The sequence below is a fragment of the Oncorhynchus mykiss genome, chromosome 6 (genome assembly GCF_057628025.1).
Source record: "Oncorhynchus mykiss isolate SJ-2025 chromosome 6, ASM5762802v1, whole genome shotgun sequence".
Classification (NCBI taxonomy): Eukaryota; Metazoa; Chordata; class Actinopteri; order Salmoniformes; family Salmonidae; genus Oncorhynchus; species Oncorhynchus mykiss.
In genome coordinates, this window is record NC_143027.1 from 11,982,332 (window position 1) to 12,010,000 (window position 27,669).

Here is a 27,669-nt window from a genome sequence, read left to right on the forward strand (position 1 = left end):
CCATACACATAACATCTGTAAGGTCCCATTAGTCAACTACTGAATATTACCCCTTCCTCTGTCCCCCATACATATAACATCTGTAAGGTCCCATTAGTCAAGTACTGAATATTATCCCTTCCTCTGTCCCCCATACACATAACATCTGTAAGGTCCCATTAGTCAAGTACTGAATATTACCCCTTCCTCTGTCCCCCATACATATAACATCTGTAAGGTCCCATTAGTCAAGTACTGAATATTACCACTTCCTCTGTCCCCCATACATATAACATCTGTAAGGTCCCATTAGTCAAGTACTGAATATTACCCCTTCCTCTGTCCCCCATACACATAACATCTGTAAGGTCCCATTAGTCAAGTACTGAATATTACCCCTTCCTCTGTCCCCCATACATATAACATCTGTAAGGTCCCATTAGTCAAGTACTGAATATTATCCCTTCCTCTGTCCCCCATACATATAACATCTGTAAGGTCCCATTAGTCAAGTACTGAATATTACCCCTTCCTCTGTCCCCCATACATATAACATCTGTAAGGTCCCATTAGTCAAGTACTGAATATTACCCCTTCCTCTGTCCCCCATACATATAACATCTGTAAGGTCCCATTAGTCAAGTACTGAATATTACCCCTTCCTCTGTCCCCCATACATATAACATCTGTAAGGTCCCATTAGTCAACTACTGAATATTACCCCTTCCTCTGTCCCCCATACACATAACATCTGTAAGGTCCCATTAGTCAACTACTGAATATTACCCCTTCCTCTGTCCCCCATACATATAACATCTGTAAGGTCCCATTAGTCAAGTACTGAATATTACCCCTTCCTCTGTCCCCCATACATATAACATCTGTAAGGTCCCATTAGTCAAGTACTGAATATTACCCCTTCCTCTGTCCCCCATACACATAACATCTGTAAGGTCCCATTAGTCAAGTACTGAATATTACACCTTCCTCTGTCCCCCATACATATACCATCTGTAAGGTCCCATTAGTCAAGTACTGAATTTCAAGCACAGATTCAACTACAAAGACCAGGGAGCTTTTCAAAAGCCTCAGAAAGAAGGGCAGTGATTGGTAGATGGGTAACAATAACACATCAGACATTGAATATGTCTTTAAGCACGGTCAAGTTAATAATGATGCTGTGGATGATGTATTAAACCACCCAGACACATCAACGATGCAGTCGTCCTTCTGAACTGAGATGCAGGACAGGAAGGAAACTGCTTAGAGATGTCACCATGAGGCCATGAGTGATTTTAAAACAGCTACAGAGTCTGCTTGAAAATCTATGACAAGACTTGAACATTGCTGTCTAGCCATGATCCCCATCACCTTGACAGAGCTTGAATAATAAATAAAAAAATAATGGCCAAATATTGCACAATACAGGTGTACAAAGCTCTTATGAGACTTACCCAAGAAGACTCACAGCTGTAATCGCTGCCAAAGGTGTTTCTAACATGCATTGACTCATAAGGGGGGTGGATACTTAGCGTATCAAGGTTTATTTATTTATTTATTTAACCTTTATTTAACTAGGCAAGTCAGTTAAGAACAAATTCTTATTTACAATGACGGCCAAACCCTAACCTGAACGACGCTGGGCCAATTGTGCGCTGCCCTATGGGTCTCCCAATCACGGCCTGTTATGATACAGCCTGGAATCGAACCAGGGTCTGTAGTGACGCCTCTAGCACTGAGATGCAGTGCCTTAGACCACTCGGGAGCATAGCAGTCCAATTTATTTCCCTTAATCCCAAAAAATATATCATTTTTCTTCCACTTTGACATTGCAGAATATTTTGTGTAGATTGTTGATAGAAAATTAAATCCATTTTAATCCTCCTTTGTAACACAATAAAATGTGAAGAAATCCATGTGGACTTTCTATAGGCACTGCACATGAACAGGTTTACATTCTAATAATACTGCACATGAACAGGTTTACATTCTAATAATACTGCACATGAACAGGTTTACATTCTAATAATACTGCACATGAACAGGTTTACATTCTAATAATACCGACAAAGCAGTCACTTCAGCATTCCCAAAGAATCGACACATTCACAACAAAAAAACTAAGTTTGAATGGAACGGGTTCAAAGGCACAGTGTGAAATCAATCTCCCCGGCCTGGTTGCCAGGTAACCGTGTTGTGAGACTCTTTGTGAGTGTGAGTTCACACCAGGATATCCTGTTACAGGCCTGCCAAACATGTTACCACCCCAGGTAAGGCATTTTACGAGAGATTGTACAGATGATTATGCCTCATGCACAATGGGTGTCCAACACAGGCGGCTGGTGGCAGATTCATTGGAAGGCGGGCTCAAAGTAATGGCTGGAATGGAATAAATGGAACGGTATCAAACACATCCAATACATTGTTTCCATGTGCTTGATATCATTCCATTCACTCCATTCCAGCCATTATTACGAGCCATCCTCCCCTCAGCAGCCTCCTGTGATTTCCAACACCCATGTTACAGTAACTCTTCCTGGATTGACAGGGTCTAATATAAAAAGGCCTTAAAATGCTTTGTGTGTGTATATCTCACCCCTCCGAGTTGATGCTGTGGTCTGTCAGGTCACTCTTCAGAGAGTCCAGCTCACTCTGCAGGAAGGCTATGTTAGTGTGGGACTGCATCAACTCCTGCTTCAACCTCTGGTTTTCCTGGGGGGGGGGGGGGGGTGAGAGAGAGAGAGAGAGAGAGAGAGAGAGAGAGGGGGGGGATGAGAGAGAGAGAGAGAGAGAGAGAGAGAGAGAGACAAAGAGAAAGGGAGAGAAACAGAGAGAGACAGAGAAAGAGAGAGAGAGAGACAGAGAAAGGGAGAGAAACAGAGAGACAGAGAAAGAGAGAGAGACAGAAAGAGAAAGGGAGAGAAACAGAGAGAGACAGAGAAAGAGAGAGACAGAGACAGAAAGAGAAAGGGAGATAAACAGAGAGAGAGAGAGAAAGAGAGAGAGAGTAGAGAGTAGAGAGCGTGAGAAAAAGACAAGAGAAATAGAGCAGAGAGAGAAAGAAAGAGAAAGAGGAGGGGTTAGGGACAGGCGACATCAGGGTCAGAGCCAGACTGATTCTGGAGCAGGAAATGTGATATAGAACAAGCTGGAAGAACCATCTCACTAGAGTCAGTTTGTTGATCTTCCTCTTCAGGGTTGAAGACTCATCTTTCATGTTGATGTTCTTGTACTGGTCTTCAATCTGAGGAGGGAGTAGACATTAAGTAACACAAAAACAAAAACACCTTCAGCGAATCAGCATCTTCAGAGGCACAGATAGCAGCATAGTATTTTATTCAAAGGCGACTATCCTGAGTTCATCTGATTGTTTCATGAACCAATATGCTTAATGGGTGAACAGAAGTGATTGGTTAGACTAGCAATTCCGGCAATTTTATTTTTTACCTTTATTTAACCAGGCAAGTCAGTTAAGAACAAATTCTTATTTTCAATGACGGCCTAGGAACAGTGGGTTAACTGCCTGTTCAGGGGCAGAACGACAGATCTTGTCAGCTCGGGGGTTTGAACTCGCAACCTTCCGGTTACTAGTCACACGCTCTAACCACTAGGCTACCCTGCCGCCCCTATAGGTGCCAAATTTGAGGTGAATTGTTCACTTTTTCATAAAAGCATGAAACTTGGCCCCAAACTGTTCAAAGGAACCAAGTTTAATACTTTTATGAAAAAGTGAAAATGTATTTCAAATTTGGCCTGGACTGTAGAGGATATCTTTAGAGTGTACTAGATGGAACTGTATGAGGAATAGTCCAATGGTAAACTCACCAGCTTCATCTTCTGGACCTTGTGCTGCAGCTCACACACCTCGGACTCATAGTGCCTCTTCAGCTCACTAAGAGCTGCCTCAGCCCTCTTGGCTTCCTACAGACAACACAATGGATCAATGGTTTAGCATCATTCCCTCACTTATGGCCTCCACAAGGACTGAAGACACAACTATAGAGGATAACGTCATCATCAACTGCTCACACACTGACAACATATAGAGACCACTACTGCCAAGAAACACAACTACTACTGTCCAAATTAACTCAATATTTAAGGTGACAGGTGAAGGGGCCAGGGTAGTTTGGGTGACAGGAGAAAGGGGCCAGGGTAGTTTGGGTGACAGGAGGAAGGGGCCAGGGTACTTTGTGTGACAGGTGAAGGGGCCAGGCTAGTTTGGGTGACAGGAGGAAGGGGCCAGGGTAGTTTGGGTGACAGGAGGAAGGGGCCAGGGTAGTTTGGGTGACAGGAGGAAGGGGCCAGGGTACTTTGTGTGACAGGTGAAGGGGCCAGGGTAGTTTGGGTGACAGGAGAAAGGGGCCAGGGTAGTTTGGGTGACAGGAGGAAGGGGCCAGGGTACTTTGTGTGACAGGTGAAGGGGCCAGGCTAGTTTGGGTGACAGGAGGAAGGGGCCAGGGTAGTTTGGGTGACAGGAGGAAGGGGCCAGGGTAGTTTGGGTGACAGGAGGAAGGGGCCAGGGTACTTTGTGTGACAGGTGAAGGGGCCAGGGTAGTTTGGGTGACAGGAGGAAGGGGCCAGGGTAGTTTGGGTGACAGGTGAAGGGGCCAGGGTAGTTTGGGTGACAGGTGAAGGGGCCAGGGTAGTTTGGGTGACAGGTGAAGGGGCCAGTGTAGTTTGGGTGACAGTGTATGTGTATGTGTGTGTTGGGGAGTCAGTGTAAGTATGTGTGAGTGTGTGGGTAGAGTCCAGGGTGGAGGTAGTCCGGGTGGCCATTTTATGATCTATGTAGCCGTCTTGTTTAGAAGTCTGATGGCTTGGGGGTAGAAGCTGTTCAGGGTCCTGTTGTTCCAGACTTGGTGCATTGGCATTACTTGCCGTACGGTGGCAGAGAGAACAGTCTATGACTTGGGTGGCTGGAGTCTTTGACAATTTTTTGGGCCTTCCTCTGACACCGCCTGGTCGAGAGGTCATGGGTGGCAGGGAGTTCGGCCCCAGTGATGTACTGGACCATACACACTACCCTCTGTAGAGCCTTGCGGTCGGATGCCAAGCAGTTGCCATATCAAGTGGTGAAGCAGCCAGTCAAGATGCTGTCGGCGGAGGAAGATGCGTTGTCACGCCCTCTTCACAATAAGACTGTTCCCAGAGTAGAGGAACGAGAGAAGGAACCAATAATGTCCAGATTCCAGGAAAAGGAGCGCTCAGTCACCTCACCACATAATGTTGACTGGGACTCCAAGGAATATCACTGTTGAGTAACTTTACTTGTTTTTAAAGGACTGGGACAGTCCCACTCCTCTTTGCATTGACTCTTTATTAGATATGACAGTGATGATGTGTGATGGAATAGCATTACCTCAGAATATGGACCGCCAGACCACCCCAGGCCACCCTAGACCACCCCAGGCCACCCAAGACCACCCAAGACCACCCCAGGCCACCCCAGACCACCCCAGGCCACCCCAGGCCACCCTAGACCACCCCAGGCCACCCAAGACCACCCCAGGCCACCCCAGGCCACCCCAGACCACCCCAGGCCACCCTAGACCACCCCAGGCCACCCTAGACCACCCCAGGCCACCCCAGGCCACCCAAGACCACCCCCAGGCCACCCCAGACCACCCCAGGCCACCCCAGACCACCCCAGGCCACCCCAGGCCACCCTAGACCACCCCAGGCCACCCCAGGCCACCCTAGACCACCCCAGGCCACCCCAGACCACCCCAGGCCACCCCAGGCCACCCTAGACCACCCCAGGCCACCCACCCACTGCAGTTACTTTGAGCCAGGTGAAAATCCAGACATGAAAACAGGTTGATGTATCAAGTACTCCTCCTGACCTGGCCATCGTTGAGGTGTGTTTGAGATTCTGTGAGTAATCTGATCCCAGATCCCTCTCTATTTGACATGAGGGAAGAGATGAGCTACACCCTTCTTATCAGTCTGTCTAAACATTGTAGGAACACAACCTGCCGATACCTCCTGATAACATGGACATCATTTCTGAAGTGAATCAGCAAGTGTGTGTGTGTGTGTCACCTGAAGCCTTGTGTTGTTCTCGGCTGTATGGATGCGTTGATCCATCTCCTCCTCCATCTCACTGAGTTGCATGGAGGCCTTGTCCTGTGCCCTGAGAAGAGATACAATATTAAAACATAATATATTATATCTGTGTTGGTGTGTGGAACATATTCATATAAACTCAGCAAAAAAAGAAACGTCCCTTTTTCAGAACCCTGTCTTTCAAAGATAATCTGTAAAAATCCAAATAACTTCACAGATCTTCATTGTAAAGGGTTTAAACACTGTTTCCCATGCTTGTTCAATGAACCATAAACAATTAATGAACATGCACCCGCGGAATGGTTGTTAATACACTAACACTATACAGTCTACGTATATACTGTACTCTATATCATCTACTGCATCTTTATGTAATACATGTATCACTAGCCACTTTAAACTATGCCACTTTGTTTACATACTCATCTCATATGTATATACTGTACTCGATACCATCTACTGCATCTTGCCTATGCCGTTCTGTACCATCACTCAGTCACATATCTTTATGTACATATTCTTTATCCCTTTACACTTGTGTGTATAAGGTAGTAGTTGTGGAATTGTTAGGTTAGATTACTCGTTGGTTATTGCTGCATTGTCGGAACTAGAAGCACAAGCATTTCGCTACACTCGCATTAACATCTGCTAACCATGTGTATGTGACAAATACAATTTGATTTGATTTAAGCTTACAGACGGTAGGCAATTAAGGTCACAGTTATGAAAACTTAGGCCTTTCTACTGACTCTGAAATACACCAAAATAAAGATGCCCAGGGTCCCTGCTCATTGGCGTGAACGTGCCTTAGACATGCTGCAAGGAGGCATGAGGACTGCAGATGTGGCCAGGGCAATAAATTGCAATGTCCGTACTGTGAGATGCCTAAGACAGCACTACAGGGAGACAGGACGGACAGCTGATCGTCCTCGCAGTGGCAGACCATGTGTAACAACACCTGCACGTCACTAACGAGTCACGGTTTTGTCTCACCAGGGGTGATGGTCGGATTCGCGTTTATCATCGAAGGAATGAGCGTTACACCGAGGCCTGTACTCTGAAGCGGGATCGATTTGGAGGTGGAGGGTCCGTCATGGTCTGGGGTGGTGTGTCACAGCATCATTGGACTGAGCTTGTTGTCATTGCAAGAAATCTCAACCCTGTGCATTACAGGGAAGACATCCTCCTTGCTCATGTGGTACCCTTCCTGCAGGCTCATCCTGACATGACCCTCCAGCATGACAATGCCACCAGCCATACTGCTCGCTCTGTGCGTGATATCCTGCAAGACAGGAATGTCAGTGTTCTGCCATGGCCAGCGAAGAGTCCGGATCTCAATCCCATTGAGCACGTCTGGGACCTGTTGGATCGGAGGGTGAGGGCTAGGGCCATTCCTCCCAGAAATGTCTGGGAACTTGCAGGTGCCTGGTGGAAGAGTGGGGTTACATCTCACAGCAAGAACTGGCATATCTGATGCAGTCTATGAGGAGGAGATGCACGGCAGTACTTCATGCAGCTGGTGGCCACACCAGATACTGACTGTTACTTTTGATTTTGACCCCCTTTGTTCAGAGACACATTATTCCATTTCTGTTAGTCACATGTCTGTGGAACTTGTTCAGTTTATGTCTCAGGTTTTGAATCTTGTTATGTTCATACAAATAATTACACATAAGTTTACTGAAAAATAAACGCAGTTGACAGTGAGGGGACTTTTTTTTTTCAGAGTTAACATAATATTACATTATATCTGTGTTGGTGTGTGTCGAACATAATACTATAATTATATCTGGGTTGGTGTGTATAGAACATATTAATATATTACATTTGGGTTGGTGTTTGTAGAACATAATAATATATTATATTTGTGTGTCACGCCCTGGTCAAAGTATTTTGTGTTTATTCATTTATTTGGTCAGGCCAGGGTGTGGCATGGGTTTTTGTATGTGGTGTGTATGTATGGGGATTGTAGCTTAGTGGGGTGTTCTAGTTAAGTCTATGGCTGTCTGAAGTGGTTCTCAATCAGAGGCAGGTGTTTATCGTTGTCTCTGATTGGGAACCATATTTAGGCAGCCATATTCATTGAGTGTTTCGTGGGTGATTGTCCTTAGTGTCCTGATGTCCTTGTTTATGTGCACGAGTATTAGGCTGTGTCGGTTTTCGTTACGTTTATTGTTATGTAGTGTTTGTATTTAGGTTCGTGTTGCTTCAGTTTAATAAACATGGATCGCAATCTACACGCCGCATTTTGGTCTGACTCTACTTCACCCAAAGAAAGCCGTTACATTGTGTTGGTGTGTGTAGAACATATTAATATATAATATCTGTGTTGGTGTGTGTAGAACAAATTCATCTATTATATTCATGTTGGTGTGTGTAGAACATCATGTTATATCTGTGTTGGATTGTGTAGAACACAATATTATATCTGTGTTGGTGTGTGTAGAACATATTAATATATAATATCTGTGTTGGTGTGTGTAGAACATATTAATATATTATATCTGTGTTGGTGTGTGTAGAACATAATATGATATTATATCTGTGTTGGATTGTGTAGAACATATTAATATATATCTGTGTTGGTGTGGGTAGAACATAATATGATATTATATCTGTGTTGGTGTGGGTAGAAAATAATAATATATATGTGTTGGTGTGTGTAGAACATATTAATATATATTTGTGTTGGTGTGTGTAGAACATATTAATATATATTTGTGTTGGTGTGTGTAGAACATATTAATATATATCTGTGTTGGTGTGTGTAGAACATATTAATATATTTCTGTGTTGGTGTGTGTAGAACATATTAATATATTTCTGTGTTGGTGTGTGTAGAACATATTAATATATATCTGTGTTGGTGTGTGTAGAACATATTAATATATTTCTGTGTTGGTGTGTGTAGAACATATTAATATATAATATCTGTGTTGGTGTGTGTAGAACATATTAATATATTATATCTGTGTTGGTGTGTGTAGAACATAATATGATATTATATCTGTGTTGGATTGTGTAGAACATATTAATATATATCTGTGTTGGTGTGGGTAGAACATAATATGATATTATATCTGTGTTGGTGTGGGTAGAAAATAATAATATATATGTGTTGGTGTGTGTAGAACATATTAATATATATTTGTGTTGGTGTGTGTAGAACATATTAATATATATTTGTGTTGGTGTGTGTAGAACATATTAATATATATTTGTGTTGGTGTGTGTAGAACATATTAATATATATCTGTGTTGGTGTGTGTAGAACATATTAATATATATTTGTGTTGGTGTGTGTAGAACATATTAATATATATTTGTGTTGGTGTGTGTAGAACATATTAATATATATTTGTGTTGGTGTGTGTAGAACATATTAATATATATCTGTGTTGGTGTGTGTAGAACATATTAATATATTTCTGTGTTGGTGTGTGTAGAACATATTAATATATTTATGTGTTGGTGTGTGTAGAACATATTAATATATTTATGTGTTGGTGTGTGTAGAACATAATAATATATTTATGTGTTGGTGTGTGTAGAACATATTAATATATTTATGTGTTGGTGTGTGTAGAACATATTAATATATTTATGTGTTGGTGTGTGTAGAACATAATAATATATCCATGTTGGTGTGAGTAGAACATATTATATTGTATCTGTGTTGGTGTGTGTGTATTTGAGGGTGTGTATGATAGAATGTCTGTAGTGTATGTACAGTATGTGTTTTTAAGCAAACTGCATTTGTTGGTGAGTGAGTGTGTGTGTGTGTGTACCGTTTGACAGCCAGGGCCAGGTTCTCCATCTCAGCGTTGTGCTGTTTGATCTCTCTGGTGAAACTCATGATGAGTCTCTCATACTGAGGCACCATCCTGGGCTCTGCCATACTGATGTTCTGATACAGCGTGGCTGCCTGCTCATTCCTACAGACACAAACAAACAAACAGACAGACAGACAGACAGACAGACAGACAGACAGACAGACAGACAGACAGACAGACAGACAGACAGGCAGACAGACAGACAGATGGAGAGGCAGGCAGGCAGGCAGGCAGACGGAGAACAAATGGACAGAAAGACAGACATACAGAGACCGACAGAGAGGGAATGTTAACACAACAGCATAATGTCTGAACAGCTATTCACCACTAGAAGCATCTATAACCACTAGTTAATATACCTCTCTAATAGCTACTATCATAACATTTATACAGCACACAAACATGATGATATTATTATGCTGCGTCAACAATATCATTCATTTCAACAGTGTTGTTGTACTTTGAAATGGAAGCTTACTCATCATGGGCTGGGTTCACGTATCTAGGCTATTTGTTGAACTGGAGAAGAAGTAGGTTTAAAACTTAGGGGGGTAAAACACACCTGTTCATCTGTATACCTGTGAGGCCCACAGTATTTACCTAATATCTACATGCTTTTCAGGTACTTAAATGTTCATTTCTCATTTCCCTGACTGCATAATAACTGTGGAGCCGTTGTACATGTTAATAACTCATTCATGCTTTGGTAAAAGTGGGTCAGATAGGTAGAGGTATCTAAAGTGTGTGGGTCAGACAGGTAGAGGTATCTAAAGTGTGTGGGTCAGATAGGTAGAGGTATCTAAAGTGTGTGGGTCAGACAGGTAGAGGTATCTAAAGTGTGTGGGTCAGACAGGTAGAGGTATCTAAAGTGTGTGGGTCAGACAGGTAGAGGTATCTAAAGTGTGTGGGTCAGATAGGTAGAGGTACCTAAAGTGTGTGGGTCAGACAGGTAGAGGTATCTAAAGTGTGTGGGTCAGATAGGTAGAGGTATCTAAAGTGTGTGGGTCAGATAGGTAGAGGTATCTAAAGTGTGTGGGTCAGATAGGTAGAGGTATCTAAAGTGTGTGGGTCAGATAGGTAGAGGTATCTAAAGTGTGTGGGTCAGATAGGTAGAGGTATCTAAAGTGTGTGGGTCAGATAGGTAGAGGTATCTAAAGTGTGTGGGTCAGATAGGTAGAGGTATCTAAAGTGTGTGGGTCAGATAGGTAGAGGTATCTAAAGTGTGTGGGTCAGATAGGTAGAGGTATCTAAAGTGTGTGGGTCAGATAGGTAGAGGTATCTAAAGTGTGTGGGTCAGATAGGTAGAGGTATCTAAAGTGTGTGGGTCAGATAGGTAGATGTATCTAAAGTGTGTGGGTCAGATAGGTAGAGGTATCTAAAGTGTGTGGGTCAGATAGGTAGAGGTATCTAAAGTGTGTGGGTCAGACAGGTAGAGGTATCTAAAGTGTGTGGGTCAGATAGGTAGAGGTATCTAAAGTGTGTGGGTCAGATAGGTAGATGTATCTAAAGTGTGTGGGTCAGATAGGTAGAGGTATCTAAAGTGTGTGGGTCAGATAGGTAGAGGTATCTAAAGTGTGTGGGTCAGACAGGTAGAGGTATCTAAAGTGTGTGGGTCAGACAGGTAGAGGTATCTAAAGTGTGTGGGTCAGACAGGTAGAGGTATCTAAAGTGTGTGGGTCAGACAGGTAGAGGTATCTAAAGTGTGTGGGTCAGACAGGTAGAGGTATCTAAAGTGTGTGGGTCAGATAGGTAGATGTATCTAAACTGTGTGAGTCAGATAGGTAGAGGTACCTAAAGTGTGTGGGTCAGACAGGTAGAGGTATCTAAAGTGTGTGGGTCAGATAGGTAGAGGTATCTAAAGTGTGTGGGTCAGATAGGTAGAGGTATCTAAAGTGTGTGGGTCAGATAGGTAGAGGTATCTAAAGTGTGTGGGTCAGATAGGTAGAGGTATCTAAAGTGTGTGGGTCAGATAGGTAGAGGTATCTAAAGTGTGTGGGTCAGATAGGTAGAGGTATCTAAAGTGTGTGGGTCAGATAGGTAGAGGTATCTAAAGTGTGTGGGTCAGATAGGTAGAGGTATCTAAAGTGTGTGGGTCAGATAGGTAGAGGTATCTAAAGTGTGTGGGTCAGATAGGTAGAGGTACCTAAAGTGTGTGGGTCAGACAGGTAGAGGTATCTAAAGTGTGTGGGTCAGATAGGTAGAGGTATCTAAAGTGTGTGGGTCAGATAGGTAGAGGTATCTAAAGTGTGTGGGTCAGATAGGTAGAGGTATCTAAAGTGTGTGGGTCAGATAGGTAGAGGTATCTAAAGTGTGTGGGTCAGATAGGTAGAGGTATCTAAAGTGTGTGGGTCAGATAGGTAGAGGTATCTAAAGTGTGTGGGTCAGACAGGTAGAGGTATCTAAAGTGTGTGGGTCAGATAGGTAGAGGTATCTAAAGTGTGTGGGTCAGATAGGTAGATGTATCTAAAGTGTGTGGGTCAGATAGGTAGAGGTATCTAAAGTGTGTGGGTCAGATAGGTAGAGGTATCTAAAGTGTGTGGGTCAGATAGGTAGAGGTATCTAAAGTGTGTGGGTCAGACAGGTAGAAGTATCTAAAGTGTGTGGGTCAGACAGGTAGAGGTATCTAAAGTGTGTGGGTCAGACAGGTAGAGGTATCTAAAGTGTGTGGGTCAGATAGGTAGAGGTATCTAAAGTGTGTGAGTCAGATAGGTAGAGGTACCTAAAGTGTGTGGGTCAGACAGGTAGAGGTATCTAAAGTGTGTGGGTCAGATAGGTAGAGGTATCTAAAGTGTGTGAGTCAGATAGGTAGAGGTACCTAAAGTGTGTGGGTCAGACAGGTAGAGGTATCTAAAGTGTGTGGGTCAGATAGGTAGAGGTATCTAAAGTGTGTGGGTCAGATAGGTAGAGGTATCTAAAGTGTGTGGGTCAGATAGGTAGAGGTATCTAAAGTGTGTGGGTCAGATAGGTAGAGGTATCTAAAGTGTGTGGGTCAGATAGGTAGAGGTATCTAAAGTGTGTGGGTCAGATAGGTAGAGGTATCTAAAGTGTGTGAGTCAGATAGGTAGAGGTACCTAAAGTGTGTGGGTCAGATAGGTAGAGGTATCTAAAGTGTGTGGGTCAGATAGGTAGAGGTATCTAAAGTGTGTGGGTCAGATAGGTAGAGGTATCTAAAGTGTGTGGGTCAGATAGGTAGAGGTATCTAAAGTGTGTGGGTCAGATAGGTAGAGGTATCTAAAGTGTGTGAGTCAGATAGGTAGAGGTATCTAAAGTGTGTGAGTCAGATAGGTAGAGGTATCTAAAGTGTGTGGGTCAGATAGGTAGAGGTATCTAAAGTGTGTGAGTGTGTGTTTTCCTTCAACATGGTGGCCAGATTACAATCCTTAAGCATATAGACTCACTGTCACAGTCATCAGCCCTGTCAAGACAGGCAGCATCACTGGGACATGCCACGGGTCATACAATCCGGGGCTTACAGAGAGATCACCTTCCTACATGCAAGCTAAGAAATGCAAAATACTTCTAAGAGCAATACTTTTGATAGTAATACTTTTAACAGCAATACTTTTGATATTAATACTTTTAATAGCAATACTTTTGATAGTAATACTTTTAACAGCAATACTTTTAACAGCAATACTTTTGATAGTAATACTTTTAACAGCAATGCTTTTGATAGTAATACTTTTGATAGTAATACTTTTAACAGCAATGCTTTTGATAGTAATACTTTTAATAGCAATACTTTTGATAGTAATACTTTTAACAGCAATACTTTTGATAGTAATCAAAAGTGACAGAGGTGCTTGGAGTTATCTCATGTTTATAACACATCTAGTTACCTGCTTTCTTAAAGTAGAACTACTTAGGAGGGGAACCACAACTGATCACTGCTGTGAGTGAGCTCCCTCCTGGGTGTGCTCTGGGCATTAGTACATTCAGAGCGTTGTCAGACTGTCCCGTTAGTAAATTCAGAGCGTTTTGCTCTCATTTAGAGCACTCACTGGACGCTCTGGCCGAGCAGTAGGGTTGAGCATTCTGACCTCACAACGGCAGTCAAGCACCCAGGATAACTGCCTAACGTTGGCTAGCTGGTAGCTACTTCCAGACACATAATGAGAGAACACCTCACTCTGATAATTTTACTTGCCCGAGCAGAGCTGGTTAGTCTGTTTACATGTTATCCAGAGTGTTGGTGACTGTAACTGTGCTTCTGGCAACAATTTAATGACACATTTTTGCTGAAGTTTACTGATCCCGGCCATATTCAACGGTTGTTGAGCGTATGTAAATGAATCAGTTAGTTGGCAACTCCGGCACACGCTGACTAGAGTGCTCTGAAATTGGAGTAGATAGCCAGAGTGAATTTACAAACTCTGTTACCATGGAATTGCCCTATTGTGACCTCAGTCTCTGGATGTAGGCCTACTGTCTTTTTGAGGTTGGGCCCCCCTAGTGATTTTATCTGCTGCACCAGAAAACCCTCTGTCTCCAACCCTAATGGAGGGCCCCAGGGGTGGCCCTTTTCAAAGAAGCAGGCTAAGATGTTAGTTCCGATGGGTGTCTTTGTACAGCTGGTGAGGCTGGTGATCAAACAGTCATAATGAGGTCTATTTAAGATGTGATGGGGAACATAGAATCACTGTGTTAATCAATGTCCCCTCCATGGTATTGTTAGCCGGTGTCTCAGTCCCATTCCCAGCCCTAGGGGGCAGGGTTCTACCTCTAACTGCTCAATGGGACCTCGTTTCATAACCTGTCATAGGATAGGCTACTGATACCTACCTTTCACTCCTCCCTTTCTTTTTCTCTTTCTTTCGCTCATTCTTTCGGGTTAGGTTGCTGCATTTCTATTGGTCCTCCAAGAGATAACTGATGTATTAGAGCTAAACTGACCTGAGCACACACACACGCACACACACACAAATAGGTGGAGCAGGTGTCCTAACCTCATTTTGCCAATATCATTGGAAACCGGAATGGAACAGCAGTTTCAATTTAAAAAACACTACAATCATACAACAAATATTGAGTATATTTATTTTATGAATCTAAATAAGGGCAGAACCTTCCTGTAGTCTATTGGTTACACACACTGAAAAAGTACATTGAAACTGTTTTATGACAATATGTAAAGAAAAATAATTTGAATTAGCCTATATTTTTTTGTTGCAATGTAAACCATACCTCACCTGGGTATGAACTTGGCATGGTCCCCCATTCGGGTCTGGAAATCTTCCCAGGCCGGAGAAGAGACTTCCCAGCTCTCGCTCTCCATGTTCCCACAATACACTTGCTCTGAGATCCCGAGGAAGCCGCTAATGAACTCCGCTAGATTGATAGTCCCGTCTCTGTCGGTGTCCAGTTTAGAGAATATGTGCTCTCTCTCCGTCGGTGGAACATTGAGCTCTGAGCAGATTTGAATAAACTCGTATTTTTCAATCTGTCCAGAATTATCCACATCACAAGCGTGAAAGAGCGAACACAAACTCTCCCGGTCCCTACCCATGCCTGGTAATGACATGGTTCAGTCCAGGGTTGAAAGCCCCAGAAACCAAGTACGCAGAAAACCACCAGGGGAAAGAACACTATGGGCAACAGCAATAAAGCAAAGTTTATAACCAAATAATTCCTTTTACCACCACTTTACGAACTTCAAGTCTGAGGTTTTTGTCCAAGTCGTTCAACACTGTCAATCACCTTATCGAGATCCAGAAAATAAAACAAAAATAGAGCGTTCATTCTCTCCAGGACTTCGACCACCTTGGGCTAACGGTATTAATGTGTCGTCCTTTGCCCTAGTATCATTTATCAAGTCTTGTGTCGTCCTCTGCGGTGCTGTGACAGTCCCCTTGCCGCGGGTCTCTTGCCAGGTACACAGGTGGGGTGCGACAGCTGCTGACGCGGCTTACTTCTTGTGTTGGCCTCTCAACTTCGAGAACAGGCACAAAACAAACAAGAACTGTGTGTCCGGACACGCGCACTTACACAATTACCTGCAATAGGTTGAATAAACGAAACACAAGCAAAAACAACTGCGTTTCCATAGAGATAGTCTAGAAGACCAATACCCATTTCTGTCTACTAGATTTGTATTTATTTAACCAGGCATGTCGGTTAAGAACAAATTCTAATTTACAACGAACAGGGAGTTAAACTGCCTTGTCGGCCTAGCAACCTTTCGGTTACAGGTCCAAAGAGCTAACCATTAGGCCACCTGCTGCCTCTAGATAATGGGAAACTTTCACTAACAATCAGCATGTAAAAAAATGAATAACAAATCTACAAAATATTTGTACCTTGACTAGATAGTAATTGTAATTTGTAATTGTAATTTGGATAAAGCTTGCCTGACACCACATCATTGTATGAAGGAGGGGATGGAAGGAGGGCCCTTGACACACTTGTGCTGTGGGCACTCTTCATTCTTTATATCACACAGGCTGTATTTACAAAGTCGTGGTAACTGTGGAGGAGTTTGTCAGATGTGTTACCAATTTCAACAATAAGTGTGTCTGTGTGTGTGTATCAAGTCAGCGGGTAGAGTGTAACAGTGGGGTTGTTGTCTCTGATCTCCTTCTCAGTAGAGATGTAGGCACAGCCATAGAGATGCAGTAGCTTCAACCTAGAGAGAGATAGAGCGAGAGAGAGAGAGAGAGACCTATCAAAATTCCCTGAACACTCTTCATGCTTCTTTATGCAACACAGGCTGTATTTAAAAAGCGTTTAATTTGATTTGAGTCATGCCTCTGTGGTAACTGTGGAGGACTTTGTCAGATGTGTTATCAATTTCAACAAAAAGTGTGTCTGAGAAAACCTAGTCAGTCGAACAACTGAATGCATTCAACTGAAATGCGTCTTCCACATTTAACCCAACCCCTCTGAAACAGAAGTGTGAGGGGCTTCCATAATCGACATCCACGTCTTCAGCGCCAGGGGAACAGTGGGTTAACTGCCTTGCTCAGGGGCAGAACTACATATTTTTACCTAGTCAGCTCAGAGATTCAATCCCAGCAACCTTTTGGTTACTGGTCCAACGCTCTAGTGTGTGTATCAAGTCAGCGGGTAGAGTGTAACAGTGGGGTTGATGTCTCTGATCTCCTTCTCAGTAGGGATGTAGGCACAGCCGTAGAGGTGCAGTAGCTTCAACCTAGAGAGAGAGAGAGAGAGAGAGACCTATTAAAATTTCCTGAACAGAAATCAACAGAAAACTGACATTTCTAAGGGTCGTTGATTTTTCCTCTCAATCTATCTGCTCATCACTTTGTGTGTTATGCCTCTAGGGTTTCCCAAGGTACAGATCTAGGATCAGCTTCCCCTCCTCAATGTTAACCTTAGCCGTTAGTGGGGAAAACCACCCTACGTCGTTGACATGCACGTGTGCTTTAGTTTTACCGTTTGCACTGCCTGCTGAGGTTGTGGATGGCCTCTGGGCTGATCTGGCAGAAGCTCAGTTTGACAGTGTGGAGATGAGTGCTGCAGTACTTTGCCAACAGGCTCACCCTGTTAGGGACACACAAGTTACACACACAGTCAGTGACACACAAGTTACACACACAGTCAGTGACACACAAGTTACACACACAGTCAGTGACACACACACACAGCCAAGAAGAAGTCAAGAATGTTATAAGCACTTTGAAATTTCAGACTTGATTTGATCTAATGAAAAATGTATCAAGCCCTACAAAAATGTCCATTAATTATAATCCACATACCAATTCCCATTTCCTGTTTCTGCTGGGATATAATATATTCCTGCTGTAGCAAACTGTCTCAAAAAAGAAACATCCCAAAACAAAAAATATATGCAGTGCATTCGGAAAGTATTCAGACCCCTTGACTTTTTCCACATTTTGTTACGTTACAGCCTTATTCTAAAATGGATTGAATAAATAAAACATCCTCATCAATCTACTAACAATATCCCATAAATACAAAGTGAAAACATATTTTAAAATATTCCTTCAAATATGAAAATAAAAAACTGAAATACCTTATTTACATAAGTATTCAGACCCTTTGCTATGAGACAAAAAAATTGAGTTCAGGTGCATCCTGTTTCCCATTGATCATCCTTGAGATGTTTCTACAACTTGAACGGAGTCCACCTGTGGTAAATTCAATTGATTGAACATGGTTTGGAAAGGCACACACCTGTCTATGTAAGGTCCCACAGTTGACAGTGCATGTCAGAGAAAAAACCAAGCCATGAAGTTGAAAACATTGTCCGTAAAGGTCAGAGACAGGATTGAGTCGCAGCACTCCACCAATCAGGCCTTTATGGTAGAGTGGCCAGACGGAAGCCACTCCTCAGTAAAAGGCACATGACAGCACTCTTGGAGTTTGCCAAAAGGCACTTAAAGGACTCTCAGACTATGAGAAACAAGATGATCTGGTCTGATGAAACCAAGATTGAACTCTTTAGCCTGAAAGCAAAGCATCACATCTGGAGGAAACCAGACACAACTCATCATCTGGCCAATACCATCCCTACGGGGAAGCACGGTGGTAGCAGCATCATGCTGTGGGAATGTTTTTCAGTGGCAGGGACTGGGAGACTTGTCAGGATCGAGGGAAAAATGAATGGAGAAAAGTACAGAGAGATCCTTGATGAAAACCTGATCCAGAGCACTCAGTACCTCAGACTGCGGCGAAGGTTCACCTTCCAACAGGACAACGACAATACGCACACAACCAGCATTTTCAGTATTATTCAATAGATTCACCATCAACATCCAAAATACTATTTTCAAGATCTGGCCTTGAAATACATTCAAATACAGCCCGCAGAGATAAAATGGTGATTAATGCATTCATGATATCAATTTTGTCAGTAATAGGGCCGGAATCTAAATGTATCACTTGGGGGAGAGAAAAGGAGACACAACCCTTCAGTGATGTAACAGCTTTCCAAAATGTAGCAGGGTTCCCTGTACATTCAGATAGTGTATTAACATCTTATCTCATTTAGCTTTTTTAACTAGTTTTACACACAGATTTCTCAACCGCCTGAAAGACTGCCGAGTCTGTGAATCTCTGTTGTGTATGACTTCAGATAGCGCTGAACTGAACCAAGGGCAATACTTATTTCTAATTGTCAGTTTTTTAAATTTAGCCCAAACAACTACCTCTCCCCCTACTGTATTTATTTATTTGTTTTGCTCCTTCGCACTCCCATTATTTCTATCTCTACTTTGCACATTCTTCCACTGCAAATCTACCATTCCAGTGTTTTTTAAATATATGTTTTACTTGCTATATTGTATTTACTTCGCCACCATGGCGTTTTTTGCCTTTACCTCCCTTATCTCACCTCATTTGCTCACATTGTACATAGACTTGTTTTTCTACTGTATTATTGACTGTATGTTTGTTTTCCTCCATGTGTAACTCTGTGTTGTACCTGTCGAACAGCTTTGCTTTATCTTGGCCAGGTCGCAATTGTAAATGAGAACTTGTTCTCAACTAGCCTACCTGGTTAAATAAAGGTGTTCTCAACTAGCCTACCTGGTTAAATAAAGGTGTTCTCAACTAGCCTACCTGGTTAAATAAAGGTGTTCTCAACTAGCCTACCTGGTTAAATAAAGGTGAAATAAAAAAAAATACAAATAAAAAAGGGAGCATGTTGTCATGACGTTGGCCTGTGGGTAAGGTTTATGACCCCCCCATAAATACCTTTCTCCCTTCCCTCTCTCTTGACTCTACAGAGGGAATAGCCTTTGAATAGCCTTTGTTAAACATAGAGAGTCTGGGAACATCAAACAAGTGGAGGGAAAGGAACCATATGCGTTGGTACTTAATGAATATGATGTCAGTTCGGTTGTCATCTGAGAAATGACTGATGACAGGACGACCTAAACTGTATCTGGGAAAGTCTACACATTATAGTTATCAGATTCACATGGAATTGTTGTGCAATTCAAATGTTTAAGTATAAAATTATTTGTGAAAAGATTAAATGTAATTTAAGCTTCCAAATGAGAGATTTGGGTTTTCACAAGGTTAGGGCTCTGCTCAATCAGTGGCCTGCCCCTGTGAAGAGACATGGGTTATAAACTATGAAACACACCCTTCTCTCCCTCCACTATATAAGCCCTTGACGAAAATGTAACCTCCTGTTCCGAGGACGATCGGACGACAGTCCATACGTTGAAAAGGACTAACATGTCAACTACAGAACCAAGCCAACCTCAGCGTGAGCTTTGGTTGCGAATGGTATGAACTTTGAAGTGATACATCCTAGCCGTTGAGTTAGCAGCGGCCGCTGTAAACGTGGGCTAGGAAAGGACGGACAGAGTATCCCATCTACCACACAACTACGACACTACAACATATCCCGTTCCCCACCAGAGACACTCTTCAAATGACAAAGGACTCTGTTGGGCAACACGGCCTACCATCTACCACCAACCTATTGAAGCGCAGCTCAGAGTTAAAATGTATTGCATTTTCCTTTTCCAAATGGGCGGTAATTTAGAAAGCATAAGATTCGGTATTTACGATAGAATAGCTGGCTACGGCCCGAAAGAGACATCCCTTTGTTCTTCAGTCTTCCCGCTCTTTCACTCAAACCCAACCCCCATTCTTTGTGTAACCAGCTGTCATATCTGTTCCATCCGCTAGGGACGTTTTCCTTTATGACATAATTTGTAATCAATATATGATTCATTCTGTGTATATGTAATTCTGTGTGATTAGTTAGGTATTTAGTACATAAATAATTAAACCCAATTTTGTATTGCTGATTCAACTTGTTAGCCAGGGTTCGTGAAGATAACCAAGAATTTACAACTTTCAGATGAGACTGAAATAAGGTGACAATTAATATTGACTGCTATTGATGTAAAATATTACTAGGTCTTTACGAGTTTATTCGGAAGATAACAGCTCTATAAATATTATTTTGTGGTGCGCCGACTTTCTAGTTAATTACATTTACATGATTAGCTCAATCAGGTAATATTAATTACAGAGAAAGGATTTTATAGAATAGCATGTCCTACTACTTAATCCGGCATAGCCAAAGACACGACAATGTTTATCTATGAAACAATTGAAACATTTGAGAAGTGGTTCAGAACCAACTCTGGGTCAGGTATACAGTGCCTTGCGAAAGTGTTCGGCCCCCTTGAACTTTGCGACCTTTTGCCACATTTCAGGCTTCAAACATAACGATATAAAACTGTATTTTTTTGTGAAGAATCAACAACAAGTGGGACACAATCATGAAGTGGAACGACATTTATTGGATATTTCAAACTTTTTTAACAAATCAAAAACTGAAAAATTGGGCGTGCAAAATTATTCAGCCCCCTTAAGTTAATACTTTGTAGCGCCACCTTTTGCTGCGATTACAGCTGTAAGTCGCTTGGGGTATGTCTCTATCAGTTTTGCACATCGAGAGACTGACATTTTTTCCCATTCCTCCTTGCAAAACAGCTCGAGCTCAGTGAGGTTGGATGGAGAGCATTTGTGAACAGCAGTTTTCAGTTCTTTCCACAGATTCTCGATTGGATTCAGGTCTGGACTTTGACTTGGCCATTCTAACACCTGGATATGTTTATTTTTGAACCATTCCATTGTAGATTTTTCTTTATGTTTTGGATCATTGTCTTGTTGGAAGACAGATCTCCGTCCCAGTCTCAGGTCTTTTGCAGACTCCATCAGGTTTTCTTCCAGAATGGTCCTGTATTTGGCTCCATCCATCTTCCCATCAATTTTAACCATCTTCCCTGTCCCTGCTGAAGAAAATTGCATTTATGCCTCTAAGTGCATTTATACGGAGACTTGATTACACACAGGTGGATTGTATTTATCATCATTAGTCATTTAGGTCAACATTGGATCATTCAGAGATCCTCACTGAACTTCTGGAGAGAGTTTGCTGCACTGAAAGTAAAGGGGCTGAATAATTTTGCACGCCCAATTTTTCAGTTTTTGATTTATTAAAAAAGTTTGAAATATCCAATAAATGTCGTTCCACTTCATGATTGTGTCCCACTTGTTGTTGATTCTTCACAAAAAAATACAGTTTTATATCTATATGTTTGAAGCCTGAAATGTGGCAAAAGGTCGCAAAGTTCAAGGGGGCCGAATACTTTCGCAAGGCACTGTAGATGCAATACAATCAAAGTCACCAAAATAAAGATCACAAAAAAAGGCCTGTTCATTGAAATGATCAAAATTCCTCTTGTTAATAAAACAAGGTTTGGATCTAGGCATCCGTATATCCCTGACACATACAATGAGGCATTGGACACTAATATCCATTGCAAATATCAATTTTCTCTGGACTATTTGAAAATATGAGGTCAATCAAAATCGATTTCGTTTGGACAAGTGGCTTTGTAATCAGCTGGGTGGAGCTTAATCATTGCTTTAAAGCAGTGCGTCTTTGTGACAGTGGTCACTGTGCGGTCATTAAAGTCTCTAGTAGTTTGTTGCTAGTGAATAACCAATCCCTTTCATAGTGTGCAGATTAATGGAAGAATCCAATGAACAATATTAATGTGTTGTGTGTCAACAAAGTTACAGACACGGCAACCAGTGGAAGTGCAATTCAAGTGCAGGTTGAGTCAAATCAAATCGAATTTTATGTGTCACATACACATGGTTAGCAGATGTTAATGCGAGTGTAGCGAAATGCTTGTGCATCTATTTCCGACAATGCAGTAATAACCAACGAGTAATCTAACCTAACAATTTCACAACAGTTACCTTATACACACAAGTGTAAAGGGATGAAGAATATGTACATAAAGATATATGAATGAGTGATGGTACAGAACGGCATAGGCAAGATGCAGTAGATGGTATAGAGTACAGTATATACATATGAGATGAGTAATGTAGGGTATGTAAACATTATATTAAGTGGCATTGCTTAAAGTGGCTAGTGATGCATGTATTACATAAAGATGGCAAGATGAAGTAGATGGTATCGAGTACAGTATATACATATGAGATTAGTAATGTAGGGTATGTAAACATTATATTAAGTGGCATTGTTTAAAGTGGCTAGTGATACATTTTTTACATGTATGGCAGCAGCCACTCAATGTTAGTGGTGACTGTTTAACAGTCTGATGGCCTTGAGATAGAAGCTGTTTTTCAGTCTCTCGGCCCCTGCTTTGATGCACCTGTACTGACCTCGCCTTCTGGATGATAGCGGGGTGAACAGGCAGTGGCTCGGGTGGTTGTTGTCCTTGATGATCTTTATGGCCTTCCTGTGACATCGGGTGGTGTAGGTGTCCTGGAGGGCAGGTAGTTTGCCCCCGGTGATGCGTTGTGCAGACCTCACTACCCTCTGGTGATCCTTACGGTTGTGGGCAGAGCAGTTGCCGTACCAGGTGGTGATACAGCCCGACAGGATGCTCTCGATTGTGCATCTGTAAAAGTTTGTGAGTGTTTTTGGTGACAAGCCAAATTTCTTCAGCCTCCTGAGGTTGAAGAGGAGCTGCTGCACCTTCTTCACGATGCTGTCTGTGTGGGTGGACCAATTCGGTTTGTCAGTGATGTGTCCGCCGAGGAACTTAAAACTTACTACCCTCTCCACTACTGTCCCGTCGATGTGAATAGGGGGGTGCTCCATCTGCTGTTTCCAGAAGTCCACGATCTCCTCCTTTGTTTTGTTGACGTTGAGTGTAAGGTTATTTTCCTGACACCACACTCCGAGGGCCCTCACCTCCTCCCTGTCTCATCGTTGTTGGTAATCGTTGGTAATCCTTGTTGGGGCGGCAGGGTAGCCTAGTGGTTAGAGCGTTGGACTAGTAACCGGAAGGTTGCAAGTTCAAAACCCGGAGCTGACAAGGTACAAATCTCTGAGACCCAGAGCTTGATGACGAGTTTGGTGGGTACTATGGTGTTAAATGCTGAGCTGTAGTCGATGAACAGCATTCTCACATAGGTATTCATTCCTCTTGTACAGATGGTTGTGATTGGCAGTGTGGTTGCGATTGTGTCGTCTGTGGACCTGTTGGGGCGGTAAGCAAATTGGAGTGGGTCTAGGGTGTCAGGTATTCCTTGACTAGTCTCTCAAAGCACTTCATGATGACGGAGCGGTAGTCATTTAGCTCAGTTACTTTAGCTTTCTTGGGAATAGGAACAATGGTGGCCCTCTTGAAGCATGTGGGAACAGCAGAGGGTTGATTGAATATATTCGTAAACACACCAGCCAGCTGGTCTGCGCATGCTCTGAGGACGCGGCTGGGGATGATGTCTGGGCTTCCAGCCTTGCGAGGGTTAACACGTTTAAATGTTTTACTCACGTCGGCTGCAGTGAAGGAGAGTCCGCAGGTATTGGTAGCGGGCCGTATTGTCCTCAAAGCGAGCAAAGAAGTTGTTTAGTCTGTCTGGGAGCAAGACATCCTGGTCCGCGACAGGGCTGGTTTTCTTTTTCTAATCCGTGATTGACTGTAGACCCTGCCACATACCTCTTGTGTCTGAACCATTGAATTGCGACTCTACTTGTCTCTATACTGATGCTTAGCTTGTTTGATTGCCTTGCTACACTGTTTGTATTCCGTCATGTTTCCGGTCACCTTGCCCTGGTTAAAAGCAGTGGTTCGCGCTTTCAGTTTTGTGTGAATGCTGCCATCAATCCATGGTTTCTGGTTGGGGAATGTTTTAACAGTTGCTGTGGGTACAACATCGCCAATACACTTGCTAATGAACTCGAATCAGCGTATTCGTCAATGTTGTTGTTTGACGCAATGCGGAACATATCCCAATCCACGTGATCGAAGCAATCTTGAAGCGTGGAATCAGATTGGTCGGACCAGCGTTGAACAGACCTGAGGGCGGGAGCTTCCTGTTTTAGTTTTTGTCTATAGGCTGGAAGCAACAAAATGGAGTTGTGGTCAGCTTTTCCGAAATGAGGGTGAGGGAGGGCCTTATATCCATTGCGGAAGTTAGAATAACAATGATCTAGGGTTTTACCAGCCCTGGTAGCACAATCAATATGCTGATAGAATTTAGGGAGTCTTGTTTTCAGATTAGCCTTGTTAAAATCCTCAGCTACAATGAATGCAGCCTCGGGATATGTGGTTTCCAGTTTACATAGAGTCAAATAAAGTTCATTCAGGGCCATCGATGTGTCTGCTTGGGGGGGAATATATGCGGCTGTGATTATAATCGAAGAGAATTCTCTTGGTAGATAATGCGGTCGACATTTGATTGTGAGGAATTCTAAGTCAGGTGAACAGAAGGACTTGAGTTCCTGTATGTTGTTATGATCACACCACGTCTCGTTAATCATAAGGCATACCCCCCGCTCCTCTTCTAACCAGAAAGATGTTTGTTTCTGTCGCCGCGATGAGTGAAGAAACCAGGTGGCTGCACCGACTCCGATAGCGTCTCTCGAGTGAGCCATGTTTCCGTGAAGCAAAGAACGTTACAGTCCCTGATGTCCCTCTGGAATGCTACCCTTGCTCGGATTTCATCAACCTTGTTGTCAAGAGACTGGACATTGGCGAGTAGTATGTTCGGGAGCGGTGCGCGATGTGCCCGTCTCCGGAGCCTGACCAGAAGACCGCTTCGTCTGCCCCTTTTACGGCGTGGTTCTATTGGTTTGCCGGCTGGGATCTGATCCATTGTCCCGGGTGGTGGGCAAAACACAGGATCTGCTTCGGGACAGTCGTATTCCTGGTCGTAATGATGGTGAGTTGACGTTGCTCTTATATCCAGTAGTTCCTCCCGACTGTATGTAATAAAACCTAAGATTACCCGGGGTACCAATGTAATAAATAACACGTAAAAAAACAAAATACTGCATAGTTTCCTAGGAACGCGAAGCGAGGCGGCCATCTCTGTCGGTGCCGGAAGTAGATGTAGAGTATGTGATATATTATAGTAGCCCTGTAACATAGTCTCTGTCCCAAATGGCACCAGATTCCCTATATAGTACAGTATCAGAAACCTATGGACCCCAGGAAGAGTATCTGCTGCTTCTGCAAAAGCTAATGAGGATCCAAATAAACACATAATACAAGTAGTGCACTATAAAGGAAATAGGGTGCCATTTAAGACACACTGATAGTGTAGCCTACCCTCTGTTCCCTGTGGCGGTGGAGCTCAGGTCCAGGTGCTGCAGGCATCTACAGGCCACAGCTACAGCCTTAACACCAGCATCACTCACCTTACCGCAGCCACTTAGATCCAACAACCTGACACACACCAAGACACACACAGACATGCATACACACACCACAGACAAAGACACAGACACACACACGGACACACACAGACACACACACACACACACACACACACACACACACACACACACACACACACACACACACACACACACACACACACACACACACACACACACACACACACACACACACAAACGTGTGAAACAAGAGTGAATGACTGAATGAATGAGTGATTGACTTACAGGCTGGCTGTTTGCGTATTCACACTAGAATACCTGATGTGGGGAGCATGGGTGCTGATCTTGTGCAGGCTCATGTCAGTGACTCCAGGGCAGGAGCTGAGGGTCAGCCTCTGGAGTTCAGGGCACTGCAGAAGGACCTGATGAACTGTCTGATCACTCACCTATACAGGTGGGATGAACATCAATGACTACTAATAATATTACATATCCTACATTACTAATAATATTTACATATCCTACATTACTAATCTCATATGTACATATATACTGTATTCTACACCATCTACTGCATCTTGCCTAAGCCTCACGGCCATCACTCATCCATATATATACTGTATTCTATACCATCTACTGCATCTTGCCTAAGCCTCACGGCCATCACTCATCCATATATATACTGTATTCTATACCATCTACTGCATCTTGCCTAAGCCACACGGCCATCACTCATCCATATATATACTGTATTCTATACCATCTACTGCATCTTGCCTAAGCCACACGGCCATCACTCATCCATACATATACTGTATTCTATACCATCTACTGCATCTTGCCTAAGCCTCACGGCCATCACTCATCCATATATTTCTATGTACATATTCTTATTCATCCCTTTACATTTGTGTGTATAAGGTAAGGTAGTTGTTGTGAATTTGTTAGATTACTTGTTAGATATTACTGCGCTGTAGGAACTAGAAGCACAAGCATTTCACTACACTCAAATTAACATCTGCTAACTATGCGTATGTAACCAATAAGATTTGATCTGATTTGATTTGACTACTAAGCATCAAATACACACACACACACACACACACACACACACACTTACTGCGTGCAGTCCAGTCAGGTTAAGGGAGTGAAGGCGTTTGAGTCGTGACGTCACCAGGGTCAGATAGGGGTGAGTGACCTTAGGGATCTGGCCGATGTTCAGAGTCTCCAGCCCAGGACACAACTCTGACACTGTGTTCAGACACGAGGGACTGATAGACAGGCAGCCAAACACTTCCAACCTGCGCAGACTGGTACACACACATTCAAATAAACTAACATACAAGTTACCACACGCACACACACACACACATTAAAATAAACTAACATACAAGTTACCACACACACACACACACACACACATTAAAATAAACTAACATACAAGTTACCACACACACACACACACACACATTAACATAAACTAACATACAAGTTACCACACGCACACACATTAAAATAAACTAACATACAAGTTACCACACACACACACACACACATTAAAATAAACTAACATACAAGTTACCACACGCACACACACACACATTAAAATAAACTAACATACAAGTTACCACACGCACACACATTAAAATAAACTAACATACAAGTTACCACACA

The 27,669-nt window shown here is 42.9% G+C and overlaps 2 protein-coding genes across 3 annotated transcripts in view; both read right to left on the bottom strand.

Annotated features, from left to right (window-relative positions):
- The window catches only part of rasef (RAS and EF-hand domain containing), a 47,736-nt gene extending 31,841 nt beyond the window's left edge, over positions 1-15,895 (bottom strand). The window contains exons 1-6 of the mRNA XM_036979416.2: positions 15,071-15,895; positions 9,837-9,983; positions 6,025-6,115; positions 3,805-3,900; positions 3,146-3,223; positions 2,576-2,691 (exon numbers count right to left, since the gene is read on the bottom strand). Of these exons, the coding sequence (XP_036835311.2) occupies positions 2,576-2,691; positions 3,146-3,223; positions 3,805-3,900; positions 6,025-6,115; positions 9,837-9,983; positions 15,071-15,402 (860 nt within the window). The 5' untranslated portion in view covers positions 15,403-15,895. The remainder of the gene's footprint in view (positions 1-2,575; positions 2,692-3,145; positions 3,224-3,804; positions 3,901-6,024; positions 6,116-9,836; positions 9,984-15,070) is intronic.
- Positions 15,896-15,952: 57 nt separating this feature from the next.
- The window catches only part of LOC110525271 (uncharacterized), a 19,387-nt gene continuing 7,670 nt past the window's right edge, over positions 15,953-27,669 (bottom strand). Inside the window, exons 10-15 of one of the 2 annotated variants that reach the window (XR_016496513.1) lie at positions 27,116-27,305; positions 26,314-26,441; positions 25,928-26,044; positions 17,274-17,381; positions 16,866-17,028; positions 15,953-16,503 (exon numbers count right to left, since the gene is read on the bottom strand). Coding sequence is in view for 1 of the 2 variants with exons in the window: in XM_090237016.1 (XP_090093142.1) it covers positions 16,932-17,028; positions 17,274-17,381; positions 25,928-26,044; positions 26,314-26,441; positions 27,116-27,305 (640 nt within the window). In the remaining variant the exon portion in view is untranslated. Of the gene's footprint in view, positions 16,504-16,592; positions 17,029-17,273; positions 17,382-25,927; positions 26,045-26,313; positions 26,442-27,115; positions 27,306-27,669 lie in introns of those variants that run through there. The other variant, XM_090237016.1, reaches the window with a different exon arrangement.